Source organism: Gigantopelta aegis, chromosome 9 (assembly GCF_016097555.1).
Source record: "Gigantopelta aegis isolate Gae_Host chromosome 9, Gae_host_genome, whole genome shotgun sequence".
NCBI classification, from domain to species: domain Eukaryota; kingdom Metazoa; phylum Mollusca; class Gastropoda; order Neomphalida; family Peltospiridae; genus Gigantopelta; species Gigantopelta aegis.
In genome coordinates this window covers 38,546,056-38,571,247 of record NC_054707.1, presented here as the reverse complement: position 1 = coordinate 38,571,247, position 25,192 = coordinate 38,546,056, and the positions used below count along the sequence as shown (strand labels likewise).

General features: G+C 36.3%; 1 protein-coding gene across 1 annotated transcript in view; it reads left to right on the top strand.

Moving 5' to 3' along the window:
- Nucleotides 1-3,670: 3,670 nt before the first annotated feature.
- Nucleotides 3,671-25,192, top strand: part of LOC121381313 (apoptosis inhibitor 5-like) — a 36,616-nt gene continuing 15,094 nt past the window's right edge. Inside the window, exons 1-6 of the mRNA XM_041510571.1 lie at nt 3,671-3,809; nt 9,475-9,636; nt 10,580-10,745; nt 18,414-18,574; nt 19,990-20,130; nt 20,793-20,858. Coding sequence (XP_041366505.1) covers nt 3,741-3,809; nt 9,475-9,636; nt 10,580-10,745; nt 18,414-18,574; nt 19,990-20,130; nt 20,793-20,858 — 765 coding nt within the window. The 5' untranslated portion in view covers nt 3,671-3,740. The remainder of the gene's footprint in view (nt 3,810-9,474; nt 9,637-10,579; nt 10,746-18,413; nt 18,575-19,989; nt 20,131-20,792; nt 20,859-25,192) is intronic.

Below are 25,192 nucleotides of genomic sequence, written 5' to 3'. Positions count from 1 at the left end.
ATTTTTACCTTCATATCAAATAATTTTGTAAATACGAAAAAATATAAATTAGGAAACAAAATGAAGTTTGAGTTACTACAGACATCAGCATGACCAGAAACACATAACACTGATAGCTTAAACAAAACAAAATGGTAGGAAACTCGGAGAAGCCTCTTCCAAAATAGGCCCAGAAAATATATTGAAAACCCCCCACACAAAGATAGGCAATTTGCTTTTAGAGCTCCCGTAGAGACTCAGCTAGATTAGTGATATTGTGATTGTCGTTTTGTAGATATGTACTTAGGAACACGCAAACACGCAAGCATCCACGCACGCACCTACGCACGCACCCACGCACGCGCACACACACACACACACATACACATACATACATACATACATACATACATACATCAATGCATACATACATACATACATATATACAACATACATACATAGATACATACATACATACATACATACATACATACATACATCAATACATCAATACATCATTGCATACATACATACATACATACATACATTATATAGATATTCATACATCAATACATACATACATACATACATATATACATACATATATACATACATGTCTGGATGCCTCAATAGCTCAGAGCGCATCGTGGTTAGCCTTGCAATTTGCGGGCGATTCGGTGCCACAGGTTCGAGTTCCAGCAACGGCATGGGACAATTTGTGAGGCCAGAAAGGATTTAATTATTCCCTGCGCTAGTGCGTTAATAGCTATGTATGTAACAGTCAACCTCGACATACATACAATATATAAATATTCATAGATCAATACATACTAGCCAGTGCCAGGTCTGTCCACTGTTTCATGCACGTAAGCGGGATCGACCGCGTATCTTGTAGACCCCATGCATATAGTTGAGTTAAAGAGCATCCTTTTTATGGATGCCTCAATAGCTCAAAAGATATCGTGACAAGTCTGCAAACTTGCGGGCGATTCGGTCCTATGGGTTCGAGTCCTAGCAACGGCATGGGACAATTTGTAAGGCCAGAAAGGATTAATTATCCCCTGCGCCAGTGCGTTAGTATATATGTATGTAACAGTCAACCTCCACACACACACACACACACACACACACACACACACACACACACGTCCTAATAGCTCAAAACGTATCGTGGCAAATCTGCAAGTTGCGGGCAATTCGGTGCCAATTCGGTGCCACAGGTAATAATAATTTAAAAAAAACAATAATAATAAATTTTAAAAAAAACTAACTTTTATATAGCGCTAAACTCCACACTAATGTATGCTCAAAGCGCATTACATATATAAAATGACATGGTTAAAACAATCACATAGTAAAACAATTGGTAGGATAATACTAAAATAACAAATAAATATGAGTTGTTATAAATTCTTAAGAGGAGGGAAACTGGATAATTAAAAGTACTGGATAAACACATGTGTTTTCAGAAGTTTTTTTTAAACGACTTGAGTGTCGGCAACGGTGTGAGGCCAGAAAGGATTTGATTATTCCCTGCGCCAGTGCGTTAACATATATGCATGTAATAGTCAACCTCGACATACATACAATATATAGATACACACACACACACACACACACACACAAACACACACACACACACACACACACACACACACACACACACACACACACAGACACACACACACACACACACACACACACACAAACATACATACATACATACAGGTATATACACGTGCACACATACATTCGAGCACATAAACCAACACGCACAAAGCGCGTGTGCACGAGAGTACTGAAGTCGAAACACCCCTGCTCCTGCGAATTTTCTCTTTAACATAAGCCTATTTTTTTCGTTGCAGCATGACCCTCCCCCTTCCCCCCCCGAAAACCCCCCACAAAAAACAAAAACAAAAAGAAAAAACCCTCACTCGCCACAGTCTTGACCCCCAGCAAAATTTTCTGAATACGCACACGCCCCCAACCACTAGTAACACATTCACACGCACCTAGGTCTATATAACATGGATATATAACAAAAACTATATAGTGTTCAAACGAATAAAGGTTGCTCAACACCACCTCATTTAATCATTGGACCACAGCAAGGATGTATTTTATCACCGACCCATTTTAATATGTTCATTAATGACTATAAAATTATTGAGAAAATAAATATTACCGTAAAATAAGATCTCACTTGATAAAATGTTATTTAGCTATATGTTTTTTCAGATCTGAAAATCCAGATAGCTTATAATAACTCCCTGAATAACTTCCAAATATTGTAAAGAAAATGATCTCTGCAGTGACATAACCAAAACAAAAAATGTTATTTAAGGAGGAAATACAAAAAAAGAGAGAAAAAAGCTTACATGGTTCAATCTGGCAAAATGGGTCTCGGTGGTGTCGTGCCATTGGTTGGTAAGTACTAGGTTCGCAGCCCGGTACCAGCTTCAACACAGGAAGAATTTTAACGACTCAATGGGTAGGTGTAAGATCACTACACCCTCTTCTCTCTCACTAACCATTAACAACTAACCCACTGTCCTGGATAGACAGCTCAGATAGATTAGGTGTGTGCTTGGGATAGCGTGCTTGAACCTTGGATATAAGCACGAAAATAAGTTGAAATCAATGAGTGAATGAATTTGTCAATTGTGTATCCATAACAGACACATATGCTTATCTCGGAATAGATGTTGCCCAAAGTAACAATTTTAAAGAATGTGTGCAATTTGAGAAATGAATTAGGCAGTCTAGACTATCACCTTAATTTTTTATTTATTAAGCTACAATTAATATACTAACCGATAGTTCATATAAATTATTCACCGCTCTTATTGAACCTGTTATCTTGGTGAAATATGGGGTGGCAATTTTATTTCTTCGAAACATAGACACTTTTCTACCTGAAAATCTCCTTCTAAACTTATATAAACATACTTCACAAACTATACTATAATATCCCCTTCTAATGAGCGCTGACACGAATGGTGAACCTTTACTCTAGACAAAGAAATAGCCTAATGTTGGCTAACTTCACAAATTCAGTGTTCGACAAATGTTCGAAAAAAACAACTTAGCCCTCACATATATGGCTAGTGCCCTACTATGTATTACTGTTGCAAATTTCTACTAGCCCTGACCAAAACAAAAACTCAGTAGCCGGAGTCAAGGGCTAAGTACATTTGTCGAACACTGACACATTATAATCATATATTGATAACTAGATCTTAAAGGGAAATATTATTAATAACCCAATCTATCTAATTCATAATGAATTCGTATCGAAACCAGTTTCAAAAAAGTCTAAATATTACACACACACACACACACACACACACACACACACACAAATATATATATATAAAAAAGAAAAAAAGAAAGACAAATGGTACTGGAAACCCTACTTAATTCACTAATCTAAACTTCGTTTAAGTAACCAGATACACAAAACAATGTACACTCCTTTTGAACACCACCTCTGTGATGAGTGCAATGTCAATGAATGTGTCACTGTGTGTGGTGGTGGTGGTGGTGGTGGTGTGTGTGTGTGGTGGGGGGGGGGGGGGGCACAAACGACGCATTGTTATTTAGAATCCGTTCCGAATCCATGTACGTATTCTGCGTTATTAGGTATTACCGGAAATACTTTACATGCGCAGCAATACATTGTCAACTTCCGTTACGAATGTAGCGGTGCGTTTTGCAGGCGTCGTTGTTTATTTTCAAGAAAAACAAACTGATAATTAATAATGACTACCGTTGAAAATCTTTACAAAAACTTTGGTGTGCTGGCTGATGCAAAAGATAAAGCTGGGGAGGTATTATATGCTTTAATCTCTAATCTTTTGTTGCATTTGTATAATGAAGTAACGTGTTTTCGTCCAATTCCCCTGTTCGATAAATCGATGTCATTTTTAGTCAATTATTAGCCGTAATATTATGTTCAGAATTGTCTATAAGATTTACGGCAACTTACAGCATCAATTTCTATCGCTGGCAGTATGTACTTTTGCCAACACATTTCCTTTTTTGCACATTGACTGGTATACAATGTGCATTGGACAGACATTTGGATGATTTGGACAGTTATACACTCATTACTGTCGAGAGACCAATCTATATAAATTATGCACAATTGTTGCCTACCAAACGGTAGTCAAAGTTGCCCGCTCTAATGCAACAATCCCATGTTTGATGTCAAATACCTTTACATCGATCATTTTTTAGGTCCTTGATAGTTGATAAAACAATTTCCATAATATTAATCACTAATACATACAGATGATACACTACAGAAAGAAACCTTGTGGCAATTATGTATAACCGGAACATAATTGAAAGGGAGAGCTGTCGGGTTTCTTCCTGTAGTTTGCAGCTACATATTTAACCAGAACATTATTGAAAGGGGGAAGTGGAGCTGTCAGGTTTCTACTTGTAGTGTGTGTATTAGTGATTAATATGTAAAAACAATTGTTATCAGGGAGCTCGAAAATGATCGATATAAAGGTATTTAACATCAAACATAGGTGTAATGTAATCTTTAATTACTGTTTAGTAGGCAGCGATTGTGCATACTTTATGTAAATTGGTCTCAGACAGTAATCCGGGGGCGAGGCGTAGCCCAGTGGTAAAAGCGTTTGCTTGATGCGCGGTCGGTTTGGGATGATCCCCGTCAGTGGGCCCATTGCGCTATTTCTCGCTCCAGCCAGTGCACCACGACTGGTACATCAAAGGCCGTAGTATGTGCATATAAAAGATCCCTTGCTGCTAATCAAAAAGAGTAGCCCATGAACTGGCGACAGCGGGTTTCCTCTCTCAATATCTGTGTGGTCTTTAACCATATGCCCAACGCCATACAAATACCAGTGGCAGTATTTGTTGACCAAAAGTGACGTAACAGTTAACACGCGCAGTGTTCTCGCTGCTCCATTTAAGCGGGGCGCCCCGCCCCGCTATTCCATTTTGCCGCCCTCCTTTCACGTTCCCCGCCCTCCTTTATTTTTGAGCGCCCCTCTTTATTTTCCAGCACCTATCTCCGCTATTTCCAAATGCACACTTTTTTCCACACAAAAAACTATCAGTCTGCACACTGGACATCAAAGGAAACAAGCCGCGTGCCGCATTGTGTACGAAAAAGCAATTGACGAAACATTTACGACAGTTACCGTAACATAATTTAACAGTAGTTTTAACAGCCTCTATTTTGTCCAATATCTGTATCCATTTCTATGTTTGATAGACACAATAAAAGTTATATTTTATGTAAGCAATGAAAACATTTTATTTTTTACGGATTCGGCAATCTCCGATTGAAAAAAACCCTCTTATTTGGCGCCAAATTTGTCACATGATCAGAACGGTCATTCAGTCTTTTGTTTCCACTAACTATCGTTTGATATTTTGTCCTTAGTTGCAGATGTAATTGGTTGAAACTGATGATTTTTACTTTCTGTTATTCTGTTTATTCAGCAGTTTTTTATAAAATATTGTAAACTTTTAATTTTGAGGGCTTATAAAAACAACGGAAGTGGTAGTGTTTATCATTAAAATCATTTATCTTGAGTGCCAAATAATATATACACTGCCTTTACAAAAACGAAACTACTTTTTATCAGCTGGAGATAATATTTTATCACAGCGATCGATTCATTCGATGAAGATTGAAATAACAAAAATGTATCTGACATTAGGAGATCACTTTACAAACATCTTTATTGTTTTTCGTATATCTTGAAATCTTTATTAAAATAATAATATTAAAACTTTGATCGGTCCAGCAAAACCGGAACTGCCCGTGAATGTCAGACCGATATCATTTTCGATTCAATTAAAAGACAAGTTTTTTTATAAACCCCTTTGCACTTTTTTTGTAGACAAAATAAGGAGTATGTCTTTTCTCAAAGTCTACCAACACACAACAATATGATAACCAAACTACCCCCCCCCCCCCCCCCCTTTTTTTTTTTTTTTTTTTTGGGTGGGTTTTTTTTTTTTTTTTTGAAGGGTGTGGTGCCAACCGGCCGCCCTCCTTTAATTTTCACCCAGCGAGAACACTGACGCGAATGACACGTGCACGATCGGGAACAATCGGGTTGTAAGGGGATGACAATTTATCATATACAGCGTAGTCAGGCTGCACTGGAATGCTAGTTCAATCTTTATCTTTTAATTATATTACATCAAAGTGTCAGAATATATTTAATGCGATAAAGAATTTAATAATTTTCTGTAATATTGGCATAATTTCTGTGAGGAAATCTGTCACCAAGACCAAATGCCCCCCTTTCAAACCCAAGTAAATCGGTAGAAAAGGGTAGCGTATTTAGCCAATATAAATTTTGGAATTTTTTTTATTAAGATATCGGAACAATCTCTGTATGTATGTATATCTACAAATATCTTATCATCAGGTTGACCATAACACTTCAAGTGACTTGTGGGAGTGTATGCTAAACATTTTACTGAAAATAAAACACCTTGAACGCACCATAGCCACGGTTCAACACTGTATAAGATGTCACCCCCTTGCAATCCAGTGGTCCCTGCAATACACATGCTATGAACAGTCAAAAGAGTGCAATGACCTAGTTGGAACTCGCTTTAATGCTGGGTCGAGTTCAGCAGTTTCAGCCAGACCTAGCAAAAAAACCCAGTCCACTAAACTGGTTTAAGCGCTTCACGGTAAACCAAATAGCCACATCGGGAACCAGTCAAATAGTTTGTGAATATTATTGAAGCATTTTTAGAATAAGGAAAAAATACATCTCTTGTGAGAAAAAAATGCAATATAGTCCACGGCAAAAAGAAATGCTGCAGAGAATGAAAATGGGCATTTGCAGTGGTTGGTTTCTTAACTGTGTACATAGATGTGGGACAAAACAGAGGAAGGGCTGACAAAATATTAACTATTTAAAGACTCAAAATATTTCTGTATTTCATGTTTTAGATAATAAACTTTAACTTGGATCATGTTTGTTTTTTTGTTTGTTAATATCCACCTTAAAATCGATTTACACTGCTGTAAATAATATATTATAATATGTATTGTGAAACAAGGATCCAGGGCATAAAATTTGGCATGAACGATTTTGTTATGCAAAACCAATATAGACATGAACGATGGATTGTTCATGCAAAAACTATAATCGCTCGTCAGAAAATGTAAACTGACGTGTTTTGGCTAATATAACTATTTTTGGAATAAAATAATAAGAGAACAGGCCTAGCATTGCAGGTGTGAGAAAAAAACAATGTAACAATGCAATCTGGACCGGAACGTTTATTTGGGGAATCCCTTTTTTGTTTTTTTTTGTTTTTGTTTTTGTTCCACATCATATCGGTTTGATTTACAAATGACGTCACAACTTAACTACGTAGTCTCGTGGTTAATATACAGAACTTGACATACGTTGTTTTCGCTTCCTATTTATTGCACAAGTTTATTTTGTGCAAGAATATATACCACGAGACCGCGTACCTTCTTTTATGTTTTACAAAAACGGTTTTTAATTTAACGTCATAACAACACTTTGTTAAATCTATGATCAAAACTCGAATCATACTCTGTGGCAGCCTTGTGTAATGTTTCAAATAAGTTATGACATCATTTGTAAATCATATATGACGGAAGTAAATAAAAGGCACTAACCGCTATAAAAACAAACGGGAATTCCCCATTTAAAAGTTCCAGTCCAGATTGCACATATGTGCAGTACAGAATAAATTTATTACACAGCTTCAAAAGGCTTTATCACTATAGTAAGATTGAATAGGTATGTAATAAATATTCTTGCGCACAATAAACTTGTGCAATAAATAGGAAGCGAAAAAAGTGTATGTGAAGTTCTGTATATTTATTTACTTTTTGACACCTGTGTCGTTATGTTGAAATATATGCATTAATTCTGAAACATGTATTGTAATGAAAACAAATACAACCCTTGCTAAATCAATTTATTAAAATTTGACATACACAGCGAAGAAAATAGTATGTTTAATAAGGGACTTTAAAATAACGAAGTGGAAATTAGAACATGATGAAACACTGAGTTGCAGCATCGATTGGATCAATCGAGGATTCGCAGAACTTCAGGTCTTTCCATTCAGACCCGGAAGCTCAATGCTTCCGGGAAATCCCTGTTTCATTCAGACTATTGTTTTGTGCCAACAAGTACTCCCCTGTAACAGAACCGATGGGGTAATGTGCTGAAATGTAAATGGCAGCTTTCAAGTTAGTCCCAGCATACCAAATAATAATAATAATTTAGTATTTATGATAGGAATTTGGAGAAAAGCTACGAAAATCACCCATCTTAGATTCTCATTTGATTACCATTGCCGGTTAACCTTTTCATTTGTATCTGAACCACTGGAGAAAATCGTTCGTGCAAACACTAAAACCACACGAACGACATATCGTTTGTCTGAAAAAATCAAATTTTATGCCCTGGGGATACCATATTGCTATAAATTGTGACAAAATATAAATCTTATAATACCCATCCATACTTGTCATGGTAATTAAAAAACATGAAATTATTTAAAAAAAATAAAATAATGATTTTATTTGAACATTAGAGGTGTAACAATATGGTGATACAGTATGAGGTCCACAATGTGATGCATTGATTTGAAGCTGGTGTGTGAGTGTGTTATATTTAGATATATAGGTTTAGACAGGTTTCATATATATATACATATATATATATATATACACATACACATATATATATACATACATATACATATATATATAGATATATATACATATATATATATACATATATATATATAGATATACATACACATATATATACATATATATACATATACACATATACACACATATATATATATACATACATACATACATACATACATACATACATACTGGTTCGAGTCCCAGCAACGGCATGGGACAATTTGTGAGGCCAGAAAGGATTTAATTATCCCCTGTGCCAGTGCGTTAATATCTATGTATGTAACAGTCAACCTCGACATACATACAATATATAGATATTCATACATCAATACATCAATACATACATACATACATATATATATATATATATATATATATATATACATATATATATATATATATATATATATATATATATATATATATATATATATGAAGGACCCCGCACCGACCCTGTGAATTTCTTTACCAGGACTTTAATTGTAACCATTAAAAAAAGGGACGAGTTCACTTCTGTGATTACTTTGCTGATATTATTTTTAAAAAAAAGAAGCAAATGTTAGTAGTCATAAATATACTAGTATTCCACAAATATGTACATTGTTAGATCCCAGTGGCCAGTGAGGGGAAAACAAATAAACCATCATGATGATGATCAAATGAGAAAAAAAACCCAAAATCATATATATTATATATTTGGCATTCTAATGTTTGGTTGTATAGTTTTCCTGTAGTCTGACCTTATAAAACATATTTATACCATTATGCACTCTGTTTTTTAGCATCTAGAAGAGTACCAGTCTTTTTTGGAGGCTGTTAAAGGTTCAACTGGTGAAAAGAGACTTGCGGCTCAGTTTATTGCACGCTTCTTCAAGTACTTCCCTGATCTTGCTACAAAAGCTATCAACTCTTTGTTTGACTTGTGTGAAGACAGCGATATTACAGTAAGTAAATTATACAGTTCTGTTATCTTATTCAGTGTTCGAGATTAAAATTTTGGGGCAGTATCCCAGTTGGATACTAACATTTCAAAATCTGGTATCCCACCTGAGAATTTAGTATTATATTGTATCCCGGTGGGATACTGGGTTCTTGAAGTCTGGTATCCAAAATTAAATTCTGGTATCCCCGGGATATCGGGATACCGTTAATCTCGAACACTGTTATTCCCATTACGGTTTGAGCAACATAAAATGCTGGTACTTTGACTTAAAGGAGCAGACCCCAGTTTGAACCTGTGACACTAAGCTAATGGACACTAAGCTAGGTTACTCTATAAAACTAACGACACATTTGGATACGGTTATAACAGATAGAAGTTAAAGTATGTGATGTTTAAATGTGGAAATACATGTGTACTGTCAAAAAATAACTAGAGCTTGTCTCGATAACTATTACTTCTCAGATGAACATGCATTTTTTAGAATTATGAAAAATGCATTTTTGGATATTGCAAAAATCCTGGATTACCAGAAGCACTTCAGGTATACGAAAATCCATATTCTAAACAATAAAATGTAAGTACTTCTAATTGAAATGATCAAAAACAGCTTAATAGTGAAAAATGTGTCATAGTGTTTAAAAACTAGTGGTTGTCACTTTAAATGATTGTGACACCTGCTGTTTCAGTTGCTATAATACTGACCCCTACCTGGTTGATTTTTACATTGACCATCACAGTTTAGTATACAAGCAGTGCTGGCAATGACAATGATTTGTTATTTCTATTTTTAAAACATTTATTCTTTAAATCCATAAAAATGTGTTAGTTTGTTATGAAAGCTAACCCTTTTCAAAAATGTTTGGTGATGCCCGTATATTTAAAAAAATATTTAGTAATTTTATACAACTTGCACTTTGTGATTTTTTACTACTTGTGTGTTACAGATCAGAAAACAAGCTATAAAGGAATTGCCACATCTGTGTAAGGTGTGTCCGGAGCATGTTCCGAAGATCTCTGAGGCTTTGACACAATTGTTGGCGTGTGATGATTCTGGTGAACTCGGCTATGTACAGTCATCACTTGTCAGCCTTTTCCCCTGTAATGCTAAAGGTTTGACTTTTCACTCATTCATGCCATGATATGGAGATGAGAAAGATAAAGCAATGTTTTGTTAATGACACCACAGCAGCACATTTTGCGCCTGTGGCTAATTGATGTCTAGCAGATAAGGTTATTTGTTGTCTGAAAAAACCACAGTTATTTTCTCACATCGTCTAAAACGACAGCAAGGAATCTTTTATAGTGCATATCAGTTTTCCAGTAGATCGGAACACACATACTACAGAATCTACCTCAGTCAGTAGATCACTCTCCAGAGGTTGGGGGGGCGGGACGTAGCTCAGTAGTTTCTTGATGTGTGGTCAGTCTGGGATCGATCCCTGTCGTTGTACCCATTAGGCTATTTCTCGTTTCATCCAGAGCACCACGACTGGTATATCAAAGGCCATGGTATGTGTTATCCTGTCTGTGGGGTTGTGCATATAAAAGGTCCATTTCTGCTACTTGAAAAGAGTAACCCATGAAGTGGCGACAGCGTGTTTCCTCTTTCAATATCTGTGGTCCATAGCCATATATCTGGCGCCATATAACTGTAAATAAAATGTGTTGAGTGCGTCATTAAATAAAACATTTCCTTCCTTTTATTGGTTATTAGTCATACCCCATGCAAGTGCTCTACCTGAAAGCTACGTCCCATTGGCTGAAAAAGGATTAAATAAAACATTTCCTTCCTTTTATTGGTTATTAGTCATACCCCATGCAAGTGCTCTACCTGAAAGCTACGTCCCATTGGCTGAAAAAGGATTTTAGAAAACATTTCCTTCCTTTTATTGGTTATTAGTCATACCCCATGCAAGTGCTCTACCTGAAAGCTACGTCCCATTGGCTGAAAAAGGATTAAATAAAACATTTCCTTCCTTTTATTGGTTATTAGTCATACCCCATGCAAGTGCTCTACCTGAAAGCTACGTCCCATTGGCTGAAAAAGGATTTTAGAAAACATTTCCTTCCTTTTATTGGTTATTAGTCATACCCCATGCAAGTGCTCTACCTGAAAGCTACGTCCCATTGGCTGAAAAAGGATTTTAGAAAACATTTCCTTCCTTTTATTGGTTATTAGTCATACCCCATGCAAGTGCTCTACCTGAAAGCTACGTCCCATTGGCTGAAAAAGGATTAAATAAAACATTTCCTTCCTTTTATTGGTTATTAGTCATACCCCATGCAAGTGCTCTACCTGAAAGCTACGTCCCATTGGCTGAAAAAGGATTAAATAAAACATTTCCTTCCTTTTATTGGTTATTAGTCATACCCCATGCAAGTGCTCTACCTGAAAGCTACGTCCCATTGGCTGAAAAAGGATTTTAGAAAACATTTCCTTCCTTTTATTGGTTATTAGTCATACCCCATGCAAGTGCTCTACCTGAAAGCTACGTCCCATTGGCTGAAAAAGGATTAAATAAAACATTTCCTTCCTTTTATTGGTTATTAGTCATACCCCATGCAAGTGCTCTACCTGAAAGCTACGTCCCATTGGCTGAAAAAGGATTAAATAAAACATTTCCTTCCTTTTATTGGTTATTAGTCATACCCCATGCAAGTGCTCTACCTGAAAGCTACGTCCCATTGGCTGAAAAAGGATTAAATAAAACATTTCCTTCCTTTTATTGGTTATTAGTCATACCCCATGCAAGTGCTCTACCTGAAAGCTACGTCCCATTGGCTGAAAAAGGATTAAATAAAACATTTCCTTCCTTTTATTGGTTATTAGTCATACCCCATGCAAGTGCTCTACCTGAAAGCTACGTCCCATTGGCTGAAAAAGGATTAAATAAAACATTTCCTTCCTTTTATTGGTTATTAGTCATACCCCATGCAAGTGCTCTACCTGAAAGCTACGTCCCATTGGCTGAAAAAGGATTTTAGAAAACATTTCCTTCCTTTTATTGGTTATTAGTCATACCCCATGCAAGTGCTCTACCTGAAAGCTACGTCCCATTGGCTGAAAAAGGATTAAATAAAACATTTCCTTCCTTTTATTGGTTATTAGTCATACCCCATGCAAGTGCTCTACCTGAAAGCTACGTCCCATTGGCTGAAAAAGGATTAAATAAAACATTTCCTTCCTTTTATTGGTTATTAGTCATACCCCATGCAAGTGCTCTACCTGAAAGCTACGTCCCATTGGCTGAAAAAGGATTAAATAAAACATTTCCTTCCTTTTATTGGTTATTAGTCATACCCCATGCAAGTGCTCTACCTGAAAGCTACGTCCCATTGGCTGAAAAAGGATTAAATAAAACATTTCCTTCCTTTTATTGGTTATTAGTCATACCCCATGCAAGTGCTCTACCTGAAAGCTACGTCCCATTGGCTGAAAAAGGATTTTAGAAAACATTTCCTTCCTTTTATTGGTTATTAGTCATACCCCATGCAAGTGCTCTACCTGAAAGCTACGTCCCATTGGCTGAAAAAGGATTAAATAAAACATTTCCTTCCTTTTATTGGTTATTAGTCATACCCCATGCAAGTGCTCTACCTGAAAGCTACGTCCCATTGGCTGAAAAAGGATTAAATAAAACATTTCCTTCCTTTTATTGGTTATTAGTCATACCCCATGCAAGTGCTCTACCTGAAAGCTACGTCCCATTGGCTGAAAAAGGATTTTAGAAAACATTTCCTTCCTTTTATTGGTTATTAGTCATACCCCATGCAAGTGCTCTACCTGAAAGCTACGTCCCATTGGCTGAAAAAGGATTAAATAAAACATTTCCTTCCTTTTATTGGTTATTAGTCATACCCCATGCAAGTGCTCTACCTGAAAGCTACGTCCCATTGGCTGAAAAAGGATTTTAGAAAACATTTCCTTCCTTTTATTGGTTATTAGTCATACCCCATGCAAGTGCTCTACCTGAAAGCTACGTCCCATTGGCTGAAAAAGGATTAAATAAAACATTTCCTTCCTTTTATTGGTTATTAGTCATACCCCATGCAAGTGCTCTACCTGAAAGCTACGTCCCATTGGCTGAAAAAGGATTTTAGAAAACATTTCCTTCCTTTTATTGGTTATTAGTCATACCCCATGCAAGTGCTCTACCTGAAAGCTACGTCCCATTGGCTGAAAAAGGATTAAATAAAACATTTCCTTCCTTTTATTGGTTATTAGTCATACCCCATGCAAGTGCTCTACCTGAAAGCTACGTCCCATTGGCTGAAAAAGGATTAAATAAAACATTTCCTTCCTTTTATTGGTTATTAGTCATACCCCATGCAAGTGCTCTACCTGAAAGCTACGTCCCATTGGCTGAAAAAGGATTAAATAAAACATTTCCTTCCTTTTATTGGTTATTAGTCATACCCCATGCAAGTGCTCTACCTGAAAGCTACGTCCCATTGGCTGAAAAAGGATTTTAGAAAACATTTCCTTCCTTTTATTGGTTATTAGTCATACCCCATGCAAGTGCTCTACCTGAAAGCTACGTCCCATTGGCTGAAAAAGGATTAAATAAAACATTTCCTTCCTTTTATTGGTTATTAGTCATACCCCATGCAAGTGCTCTACCTGAAAGCTACGTCCCATTGGCTGAAAAAGGATTTTAAAACATTTCCTTCCTTTTATTGGTTATTAGTCATACCCCATGCAAGTGCTCTACCTGAAAGCTACGTCCCATTGGCTGAAAAAGGATTAAATAAAACATTTCCTTCCTTTTATTGGTTATTAGTCATACCCCATGCAAGTGCTCTACCTGAAAGCTACGTCCCATTGGCTGAAAAAGGATTAAATAAAACATTTCCTTCCTTTTATTGGTTATTAGTCATACCCCATGCAAGTGCTCTACCTGAAAGCTACGTCCCATTGGCTGAAAAAGGATTAAATAAAACATTTCCTTCCTTTTATTGGTTATTAGTCATACCCCATGCAAGTGCTCTACCTGAAAGCTACGTCCCATTGGCTGAAAAAGGATTAAATAAAACATTTCCTTCCTTTTATTGGTTATTAGTCATACCCCATGCAAGTGCTCTACCTGAAAGCTACGTCCCATTGGCTGAAAAAGGATTAAATAAAACATTTCCTTCCTTTTATTGGTTATTAGTCATACCCCATGCAAGTGCTCTACCTGAAAGCTACGTCCCATTGGCTGAAAAAGGATTAAATAAAACATTTCCTTCCTTTTATTGGTTATTAGTCATACCCCATGCAAGTGCTCTACCTGAAAGCTACGTCCCATTGGCTGAAAAAGGATTAAATAAAACATTTCCTTCCTTTTATTGGTTATTAGTCATACCCCATGCAAGTGCTCTACCTGAAAGCTACGTCCCATTGGCTGAAAAAGGATTAAATAAAACATTTCCTTCCTTTTATTGGTTATTAGTCATACCCCATGCAAGTGCTCTACCTGAAAGCTACGTCCCATTGGCTGAAAAAGGATTAAATAAAACATTTCCTTCCTTTTATTGGTTATTAGTCATACCCCATGCAAGTGCTCTACCTGAAAGCTACGTCCCATTGGCTGAAAAAGGATTAAATAAAACATTTCCTTCCTTTTATTGGTTATTAGTCATACCCCATGCAAGTGCTCTACCTGAAAGCTACGTCCCATTGGCTGAAAAAGGATTAAATAAAACATTTCCTTCCTTTTATTGGTTATTAGTCATACCCCATGCAAGTGCTCTACCTGAAAGCTACGTCCCATTGGCTGAAAAAGGATTAAATAAAACATTTCCTTCCTTTTATTGGTTATTAGTCATACCCCATGCAAGTGCTCTACCTGAAAGCTACGTCCCATTGGCTGAAAAAGGATTAAATAAAACATTTCCTTCCTTTTATTGGTTATTAGTCATACCCCATGCAAGTGCTCTACCTGAAAGCTACGTCCCATTGGCTGAAAAAGGATTTTAGAAAACATTTCCTTCCTTTTATTGGTTATTAGTCATACCCCATGCAAGTGCTCTACCTGAAAGCTACGTCCCATTGGCTGAAAAAGGATTAAATAAAACATTTCCTTCCTTTTATTGGTTATTAGTCATACCCCATGCAAGTGCTCTACCTGAAAGCTACGTCCCATTGGCTGAAAAAGGATTAAATAAAACATTTCCTTCCTTTTATTGGTTATTAGTCATACCCCATGCAAGTGCTCTACCTGAAAGCTACGTCCCATTGGCTGAAAAAGGATTTTAGAAAACATTTCCTTCCTTTTATTGGTTATTAGTCATACCCCATGCAAGTGCTCTACCTGAAAGCTACGTCCCATTGGCTGAAAAAGGATTTTAGAAAACATTTCAACAGTGAGCCACATTTAAACATAAATGGTAAAGCCATGATGGCTTTCATATCATATGCTGAATAGTGAAAACATAAATTAATCTACATAACCAGGCTTTAGATCTCACTAATTTGGTTTTAGTTCAGTACTGTCATTAACAGCTGCTGTAGAGTTGTGTGTACTTATTTGGTTTTAGTTCAGTACTGTCATTAACAGCTGCTGTAGAGTTGTGTGTACTTATTTGGTTTTAGTTCAGTACTGTCATTAACAGCTGCTGTAGAGTTGTGTGTACTTATTTGGGCACGATGATTTTGGGCACAATGTTTATCGCCTCGACTTTGAAAGCTGTGATAACTGGTAGACAGGGTTTTTTTTTTTTAAAGTAGGTACGTAGCATTAGTCTAATAACAAATTCCTATAACATTTTGTATTACATTCCATAACCCTATTGAATTTAGAGCATAATTATTAACATTTCCTTAGTAGCTTAAAACTGTTTTTAAAAAAAACCCCCACCTTTATATTTGTCAAACATACTGTAAAATGGGTATTATTCATGTGTTTGTAATTTTGGATTTTTTTGCGTTTTTTATTTAACCCGCGGATATTACACTTATGCGAATAGGCCGAATTGCAAGAAAAAAGAAGATAACCCAGCACAGTACATTTATGACACAATACTTGTGCTACCAATATGGTAAAACAATAAACACACAACACAGCCAACTGCTATGAAACAAATAACAAAGTTTGTTTTGTTATTGTTCAAAATAGAATTTGGACAACGTGCTTCTCACTCGGTACTGCTTTCTATTTTTAACTGGTCAATCAAAATAAGGAACACTGTTTTGTAAAGTTTCAATAAATGTCAACCACAAGACAAAAGCTTTTTTCAGCATTACTGTACAGGAACAAAACATTTGAGACAATTTTAACGAATAGCACAAGTGTTTGTGTTTATTTCTTCACACTTGCTGGAGTGTTGATTGAACCACATCTGGGATTACATTTATTAATAGAATGCGCCATGGATAGGCCAAAAAGACGTGTTATTGCAGCACTCTTTTTATCAGTAGAGTCACTCAGAATGGGTTACTATCAAGTGTTAAGACTACTAACACTATATTATGTACTTAAATAAAATTCTGTACATGTAGCTATTTGTTTTTTAACATGAAATGGCTGTATTTTTAATATTGCGAAAATTTTCTCCCGTGAATAACACTCATTTTACAGTATATACCTTGCTGTAGTATCACATTTATAAACAGAGAGATACAAAAACATTTGCTCACTGGACACTCATATCAAATATTAAAGCAATCCTTTGAAAATAATTCCCTGTTAAAAAGCAACTAAAGAAAAGCCTTAACAAAGTTCCAAATGACCATGACATCTCAGTTATGGTACTTATGGTGTGTTGCTGAAAGACTTCATCCAGTAAAAAAACATCCTAAATATGAAAGCCATTCATTGAAATGATTCAGATTTAAAAGCATGTTCCGAACGTTGATGCAGTCACATGGCCGGACTGATACGATGGAACTTTTGATTTTATTGACTCACATTATACATTGCATAACGATCCAGAAAATTCTCTGTTTTTAATACAGGCCAAGACCATTTGGCTTATTCTGATGGTATATTTTTTTAGTACATCACGACCAAAGGCAAAAAGGCAAACTTCAACATGTGTCTTAATATACCATAACAGCACCCATTCCAAATGAGTAATAAAACAGCTTTCAGAAGTTGCGGTTGAATATTGTGACCAGTTGGTAATATGCAAAATAAAGCTCTGTGTCAGACCATTGAGTCATATGACTAGGACACTGCGGCACATGGCCACCATTAAATTTCGAGCCCTGGTGATGTTATATATACTGATGGAAAGAAATAAGGGAACACATTGAATTGTAAACCAAATTTAATTCACTACTAGCATACATGTAGTAATGTCTGTATTTCATACCAAGTTGTAATGTGGGATTGAATGTCTGTAGTGTTAAATGTGCTTGCTGCCTATATGTTCCCAGTCAACTTCTGACAATATGAATTGATTTTTGATGCAGTCATTATTTCCTGTTACTATCTGTGTGATCCTTTATTTCTTTCCATCAGTATACTTTTTTTGACAGGTAGGGCAGGTCATAGCCATGTGGTATAGCATTCACTGACGGTCTAGGATCGATTTCCGTCGATGGGCCCATTGGACTATTTTTTGTTCTAGCCAGTGCACCATGACTGGTATATCAAGGACCGTGGTATGTCTGGGATGGTGGATATAAAAGATCCCTTGCTGCTAATGAACACATATTACATGTTTTCTCTCTAAGACTATATGTAAAAATTACCAAATGTTTGACATCCAATACTGGCAATAGCCGATGATTAATAAATTAATGTGTTCTAGTGGTGTTGTTAAACAAAAGAAACTTTAACTTTTATTTGACAGGAACGCTAGAAGGGATATTTAGTCAGATACTGGCTGAGCATGAAGAAGATGATGTTGTGCGTGATCGAGCCATCAAGTTCTTGGTGCTGAAGCTGAGAAACCTGGAGGAGGATACCGTTGACAAGGATGCAGAGGACTACATCATGACAGAAGCTAAAAAGGTCAGTTTAATGGTCGTGTACAATTTACCGTAATTCCTTCCAACAGAAGGAAGGAAATGTTTTATTTAACGACGCACTCAACACATTTTATTTACGGTTATATGGCGTCAGATATTGAGAGAGGAAACCTGCTGTCGCCACTTCATGGCTACTCTTTTTGATGAGCAGCAAGGGATCTTTTATATGCACTATCCCACACAAGGGTAGCACATACCACGGCCTTTGATATACCAGTTGTGGTGCACTGGCTGGAACGAGAAATAGCCCAATGGGCCCATCAACGGGGATCGATCCCACACCAACCACGCATCGAGCGAGCACTGTACCACTGCTACATCCCACCCTCCTTCCAATAGAAACCTCGCCTATATATTTTTTGGTGGCACTTTAAGCATCTATTCAAGGCAGATTTCTATTTTTTAATACACATTTTTTACCCAACCTTTTTCATATCCATGAAAACTTCTTACATACAGAACAAATTTAAATCATTCTTTCCTGTTGCTTTCACCAGATAGTTTAGGTGTTTGCCCAGAAGTTTGTGCTTGAACATTAATGGGATTTAAGCAAGAAAATTAATTAAAATGAAATGAAATGTAAGCTTGATTTAATATGCAGTCATGCCTATCAAAGAGTAATGTAAAACACTAGCAGTCTTGAAATAAACATTACAGGCAAGTGCAGTTTTTTAACGGTAGAATAGTATTTTGTGGTGTGTTATTTGAATCTATATTAAATAATTAAAAAAAACTTTTAAAATGTGAAATCATGATTCTATACGACCTTGACAAGACTACAAAATTACTGCCATCAACTGAAAAGCAGAAAAATAGCTGTGGCATATGGCATTGAAGTCGGGTTAAGTAGTCGTAAAAGAAAACAATCCAAAGTTTTTACATTTTCTTGGGCAAAAATCATGTGATAACAAGTAAATTATAAAACTATTATCAAAAGCAATTTATTGGATCTACCACTTGTTATGCTGCCATTTTTTAATGAAAAGGAAGTAGGAAAGATATTGCAACTGAGTCAAACTAGCCATCAGACATAAGGCTTGAGCTCAATACCGGCTCCCACCCAGAGGATGTTTTTAATGACTCAGTGGGTAGGTATAAGACCACTACAACCTCTTTCTCACTAATCACTAACAACTAACTCACTGTCCTGGACAGACAGCCCTGATAGTTGAGGTGTGTGCCCAGGACAGCATGCTTGTACCTTAATCAGATATAAGCACAACAATCACTTGAAATGAAAATGAACTGAGTCAAAATTTTATAATTTGGAGATTTCTAGAAAGAAATACTTTTGTTCAAATATATTCAGTCAAATTGGCAAATATTTTGTGTGTTGTGATTTTTGGTAGTGAACGTATGGTTTTTCCATTAAAACTAATTTTCCTATTGATTTTGCAGGTACTTCAAGATGTTACCAAAGATGAATTTATCTCCATTATGGATCTGCTGAAAAATCTGAAAGTGATGAGTACTGTGACCGGTCGTCAGCAGCTCGTAGACATTGTCACCGACCAGGCAGATCTGGAAGAACCATTTGAGGTTGTAATATGTATTGGATTGTCATTTTAAAAAAAATACCTTTCTATTGACCCATATGGTTTTTTCCTTTCCCAACCAGTGCACCATAACAGTTATGTCAAAATGTGTAGTATGTGCCATTGGGAAAGTCCTCGAAAGGTTACAGTGAACCTTTTGAGGACCTTGCAAATTGTTCTGATTTAAAAAAAATATTGTTTTGTGTAATATCATTTTCATCTCCGTTTTAATGTGCTGGGATGTTTCTAAGTAAATATTACTTTCCTTTACTAGGTATTATCTGTAGGTAAGTAAAATTAATTGTATGTGTATGCTTGTGATTTGTACATTGTATGTTTATCATATGTACACAGTGTATGGTTTTTAGTTACAGTACTGAAACGAAATTGAATTTACAAGGTCAAAAGTGACATATAGTTAGGGGATAACCCTACTGTGTTTTCCAATTTGCAGACGTATATCGGTGGTTTTACTGTCACGAATTTAGTTTTATTGGCGACGTGTTATCCCTATTCTAATTAAACTGTTTGCTGGTTGATTTTAAATAGGAATTTGTCACATTTTTAGTAAGAATAAACATATAAACGTCATCAGCTGGTGATGTCATTAGGCAGCCCATTAACAGTTTATCTTCTTGTTTGTAATAATTTGCTTTCTTATTTCAGCCAACAGACATGGACTGTGTGGACCGACTGATATCGTGTATTAAAACAGCTACTCCACTGTTTTCAGTAAGTAATGTCTCAAATTACAGACCGCAGTGACTGATATCTTGTATTAACACAGCTACTCCACTGTTTTCAGTAAGTAATGTATCAAATTACAGACACCAGTGACTTGTATTAAGACAGCTACACCACTGTTTTCAGTAAGTAATGTCTCAAATTACAGACAGCAGTGACTGATATCTTGTATTAAGACAGCTACACCACTGTTTTCAGTAAGTAATGTATCAAATTACAGACACCAGTGACTGATATCTTGTATTAACACAGCTACTCCACCGTTTTCAGTAAGTAATGTATCAAATTACAGACACCAGTGACTGATATCTTGTATTAACACAGCTACTCCACCGTTTTCAGTAAGTAATGTATCAAATTACAGACACCAGTGACTGATACCTTGTATTAACACAGCTACTCCACCGTTTTCAGTAAGTAATGTCTCAAATTACAGACACCAGTGACTGATATCTTGTATTAACACAGCTACTCCACCGTTTTCAGTAAGTAATGTCTCAAATTACAGACACCAGTGACTGATATCTTGTATTAACACAGCTACTCCACCGTTTTCAGTAAGTAATGTATCAAATTACAGACACCAGTGACTGATACCTTGTATTAACACAGCTACTCCACCATTTTCAGTAAGTAATGTCTCAAATTACAGACAGCAGTGACTGATATCTTGTATTAAGACAGCTACTCCACTGTTTTCAGTAAGTAATGTCTCAAATTACAGACAGCAGTGACTGATATCTTGTATTAAGACAGCTACTCCACCGTTTTCAGTAAGTAATGTCTCAAATTACAGACAGCAGTGACTGATATCTTGTATTAAGACAGCTACTCCACTGTTTTCAGTAAGTAATGTCTCAAATTACAGACAGCAGTGACTGATATCTTGTATTAAGACAGCTACTCCACTGTTTTCAGTAAGTAATGTCTCAAATTACAGACACCAGTGACTGATACCTTGTATTAACACAGCTACTCCACCGTTTTCAGTAAGTAATGTCTCAAATTACAGACAGCAGTGACTGATATCTTGTATTAAGACAGCTACTCCACTGTTTTCAGTAAGTAATGTCTCAAATTACAGACCGCAGTGACTGATACCTTGTATTAACACAGCTACTCCACCGTTTTCAGTAAGTAATGTCTCAAATTACAGACACCATGACTGATATATTGTATTAACACAGCTACTCCACCGTTTTCAGTAAGTAATGTCTCAAATTACAGACACCAGTGACTGATATCTTGTATTAAGACAGCTACACCACTGTTTTCAGTAAGTAATGTATCAAATTACAGACACCAGTGACTGATATCTTGTATTAAGACAGCTACACCACTGTTTTCAGTAAGTAATGTCTCAAATTACAGACACCAGTGACTGATATCTTGTATTAACACAGCTACACCACTGTTTTCAGTAAGTAATGTCTCAAATTACAGACACCAGTGACTGATATCTTGTATTAAGACAGCTACACCACTGTTTTCAGTAAGTAATGTATCAAGTTACAGACACCAGTGACATATCTTGTATTAACACAGCTACACCACCGTTTCCAGTAAGTAATGTCTCAAATTACAGACACCAGTGACTGATACCTTGTATTAACACAGCTACTCCACCGTTTTCAGTAAGTAATGTATCAAATTACAGACACCAGTGACTGATATCTTGTATTAAGACAGCTACACCACTGTTTTCAGTAAGTAATGTCTCAAATTACAGACACCAGTGACTGATACCTTGTATTAACACAGCTTCTCCACCGTTTTCAGTAAGTAATGTCTCAAATTACAGACACCAGTGACTGATATCTTGTATTAACACAGCTACACCACTGTTTTCAGTAAGTAATGTATCAAATTACAGACACCAGTGACTGATATCTTGTATTAACACAGCTACTCCACCGTTTTCAGTAAGTAATGTCTCAAATTACAGACACCAGTGACTGATATCTTGTATTAACACAGCTACTCCACCGTTTTCAGTAAGTAATGTCTCAAATTACAGACAGCAGTGACTGATACCTTGTATTAACACAGCTACTCCACCATTTTCAGTAAGTAATGTCTCAAATTACAGACAGCAGTGACTGATATCTTGTATTAAGACAGCTACTCCACTGTTTTCAGTAAGTAATGTATCAAATTACAGACACCAGTGACTGATATCTTGTATTAAGACAGCTACACCACTGTTTTCAGTAAGTAATGTCTCAAATTACAGACACCAGTGACTGATATCTTGTATTGACACAGCTACTCCACCGTTTTCAGTAAGTAATGTCTCAAATTACAGACAGCAGTGACTGATATTTTGTATTAACACAGCTACTCCACCGTTTTCAGTAAGTAATGTCTCAAATTACAGACAGCAGTGACTGATATCTTGTATTAACACAGCTACACCACTGTTTTCAGTAAGTAATGTCTCAAATTACAGACACCAGTGACTGATATCTTGTATTAAGACAGCTACACCACTGTTTTCAGTAAGTAATGTATCAAGTTACAGACACCAGTGACATATCTTGTATTAACACAGCTACACCACCGTTTCCAGTAAGTAATGTCTCAAATTACAGACACCAGTGACTGATACCTTGTATTAACACAGCTACTCCACCGTTTTCAGTAAGTAATGTATCAAATTACAGACACCAGTGACTGATATCTTGTATTAAGACAGCTACACCACTGTTTTCAGTAAGTAATGTCTCAAATTACAGACACCAGTGACTGATACCTTGTATTAACACAGCTTCTCCACCGTTTTCAGTAAGTAATGTCTCAAATTACAGACACCAGTGACTGATATCTTGTATTAACACAGCTACACCACTGTTTTCAGTAAGTAATGTATCAAATTACAGACACCAGTGACTGATATCTTGTATTAACACAGCTACTCCACCGTTTTCAGTAAGTAATGTCTCAAATTACAGACACCAGTGACTGATATCTTGTATTAACACAGCTACTCCACCGTTTTCAGTAAGTAATATCTCAAATTACAGACAGCAGTGACTGATATCTTGTATTAACACAGCTACTCCACCATTTTCAGTAAGTAATGTCTCAAATTACAGACACCAGTGACTGATATCTTGTATTAAAACAGCTACTCCGCTATTTTCAGTAAGTAATGTATCAAATTACAGACACCAGTGACTGATATCTTGTATTAAGACAGCTACTCCACCGTTTTCAGTAAGTAATGTCTCAAATTACAGACACCAGTGACTGATATCTTGTATTAACACAGCTACTCCACCGTTTTCAGTAAGTAATGTATCAAATTACAGACACCAGTGACTGATACCTTGTATTAACACAGCTACTCCACCATTTTCAGTAAGTAATGTCTCAAATTACAGACAGCAGTGACTGATATCTTGTATTAAGACAGCTACTCCACTGTTTTCAGTAAGTAATGTCTCAAATTACAGACAGCAGTGACTGATATCTTGTATTAAGACAGCTACTCCACCGTTTTCAGTAAGTAATGTCTCAAATTACAGACAGCAGTGACTGATATCTTGTATTAAGACAGCTACTCCACTGTTTTCAGTAAGTAATGTCTCAAATTACAGACACCAGTGACTGATATCTTGTATTAAGACAGCTACTCCACTGTTTTCAGTAAGTAATGTCTCAAATTACAGACACCAGTGACTGATACCTTGTATTAACACAGCTACTCCACCGTTTTCAGTAAGTAATGTCTCAAATTACAGACACCAGTGACTGATATCTTGTATTAAGACAGCTACACCACTGTTTTCAGTAAGTAATGTCTCAAATTACAGACACCAGTGACTGATATCTTGTATTAACACAGCTACACCACTGTTTTCAGTAAGTAATGTCTCAAATTACAGACACCAGTGACTGATATCTTGTATTAAGACAGCTACACCACTGTTTTCAGTAAGTAATGTATCAAGTTACAGACACCAGTGACATATCTTGTATTAACACAGCTACACCACCGTTTCCAGTAAGTAATGTCTCAAATTACAGACACCAGTGACTGATACCTTGTATTAACACAGCTACTCCACCGTTTTCAGTAAGTAATGTATCAAATTACAGACACCAGTGACTGATATCTTGTATTAAGACAGCTACACCACTGTTTTCAGTAAGTAATGTCTCAAATTACAGACACCAGTGACTGATACCTTGTATTAACACAGCTTCTCCACCGTTTTCAGTAAGTAATGTCTCAAATTACAGACACCAGTGACTGATATCTTGTATTAACACAGCTACACCACTGTTTTCAGTAAGTAATGTATCAAATTACAGACACC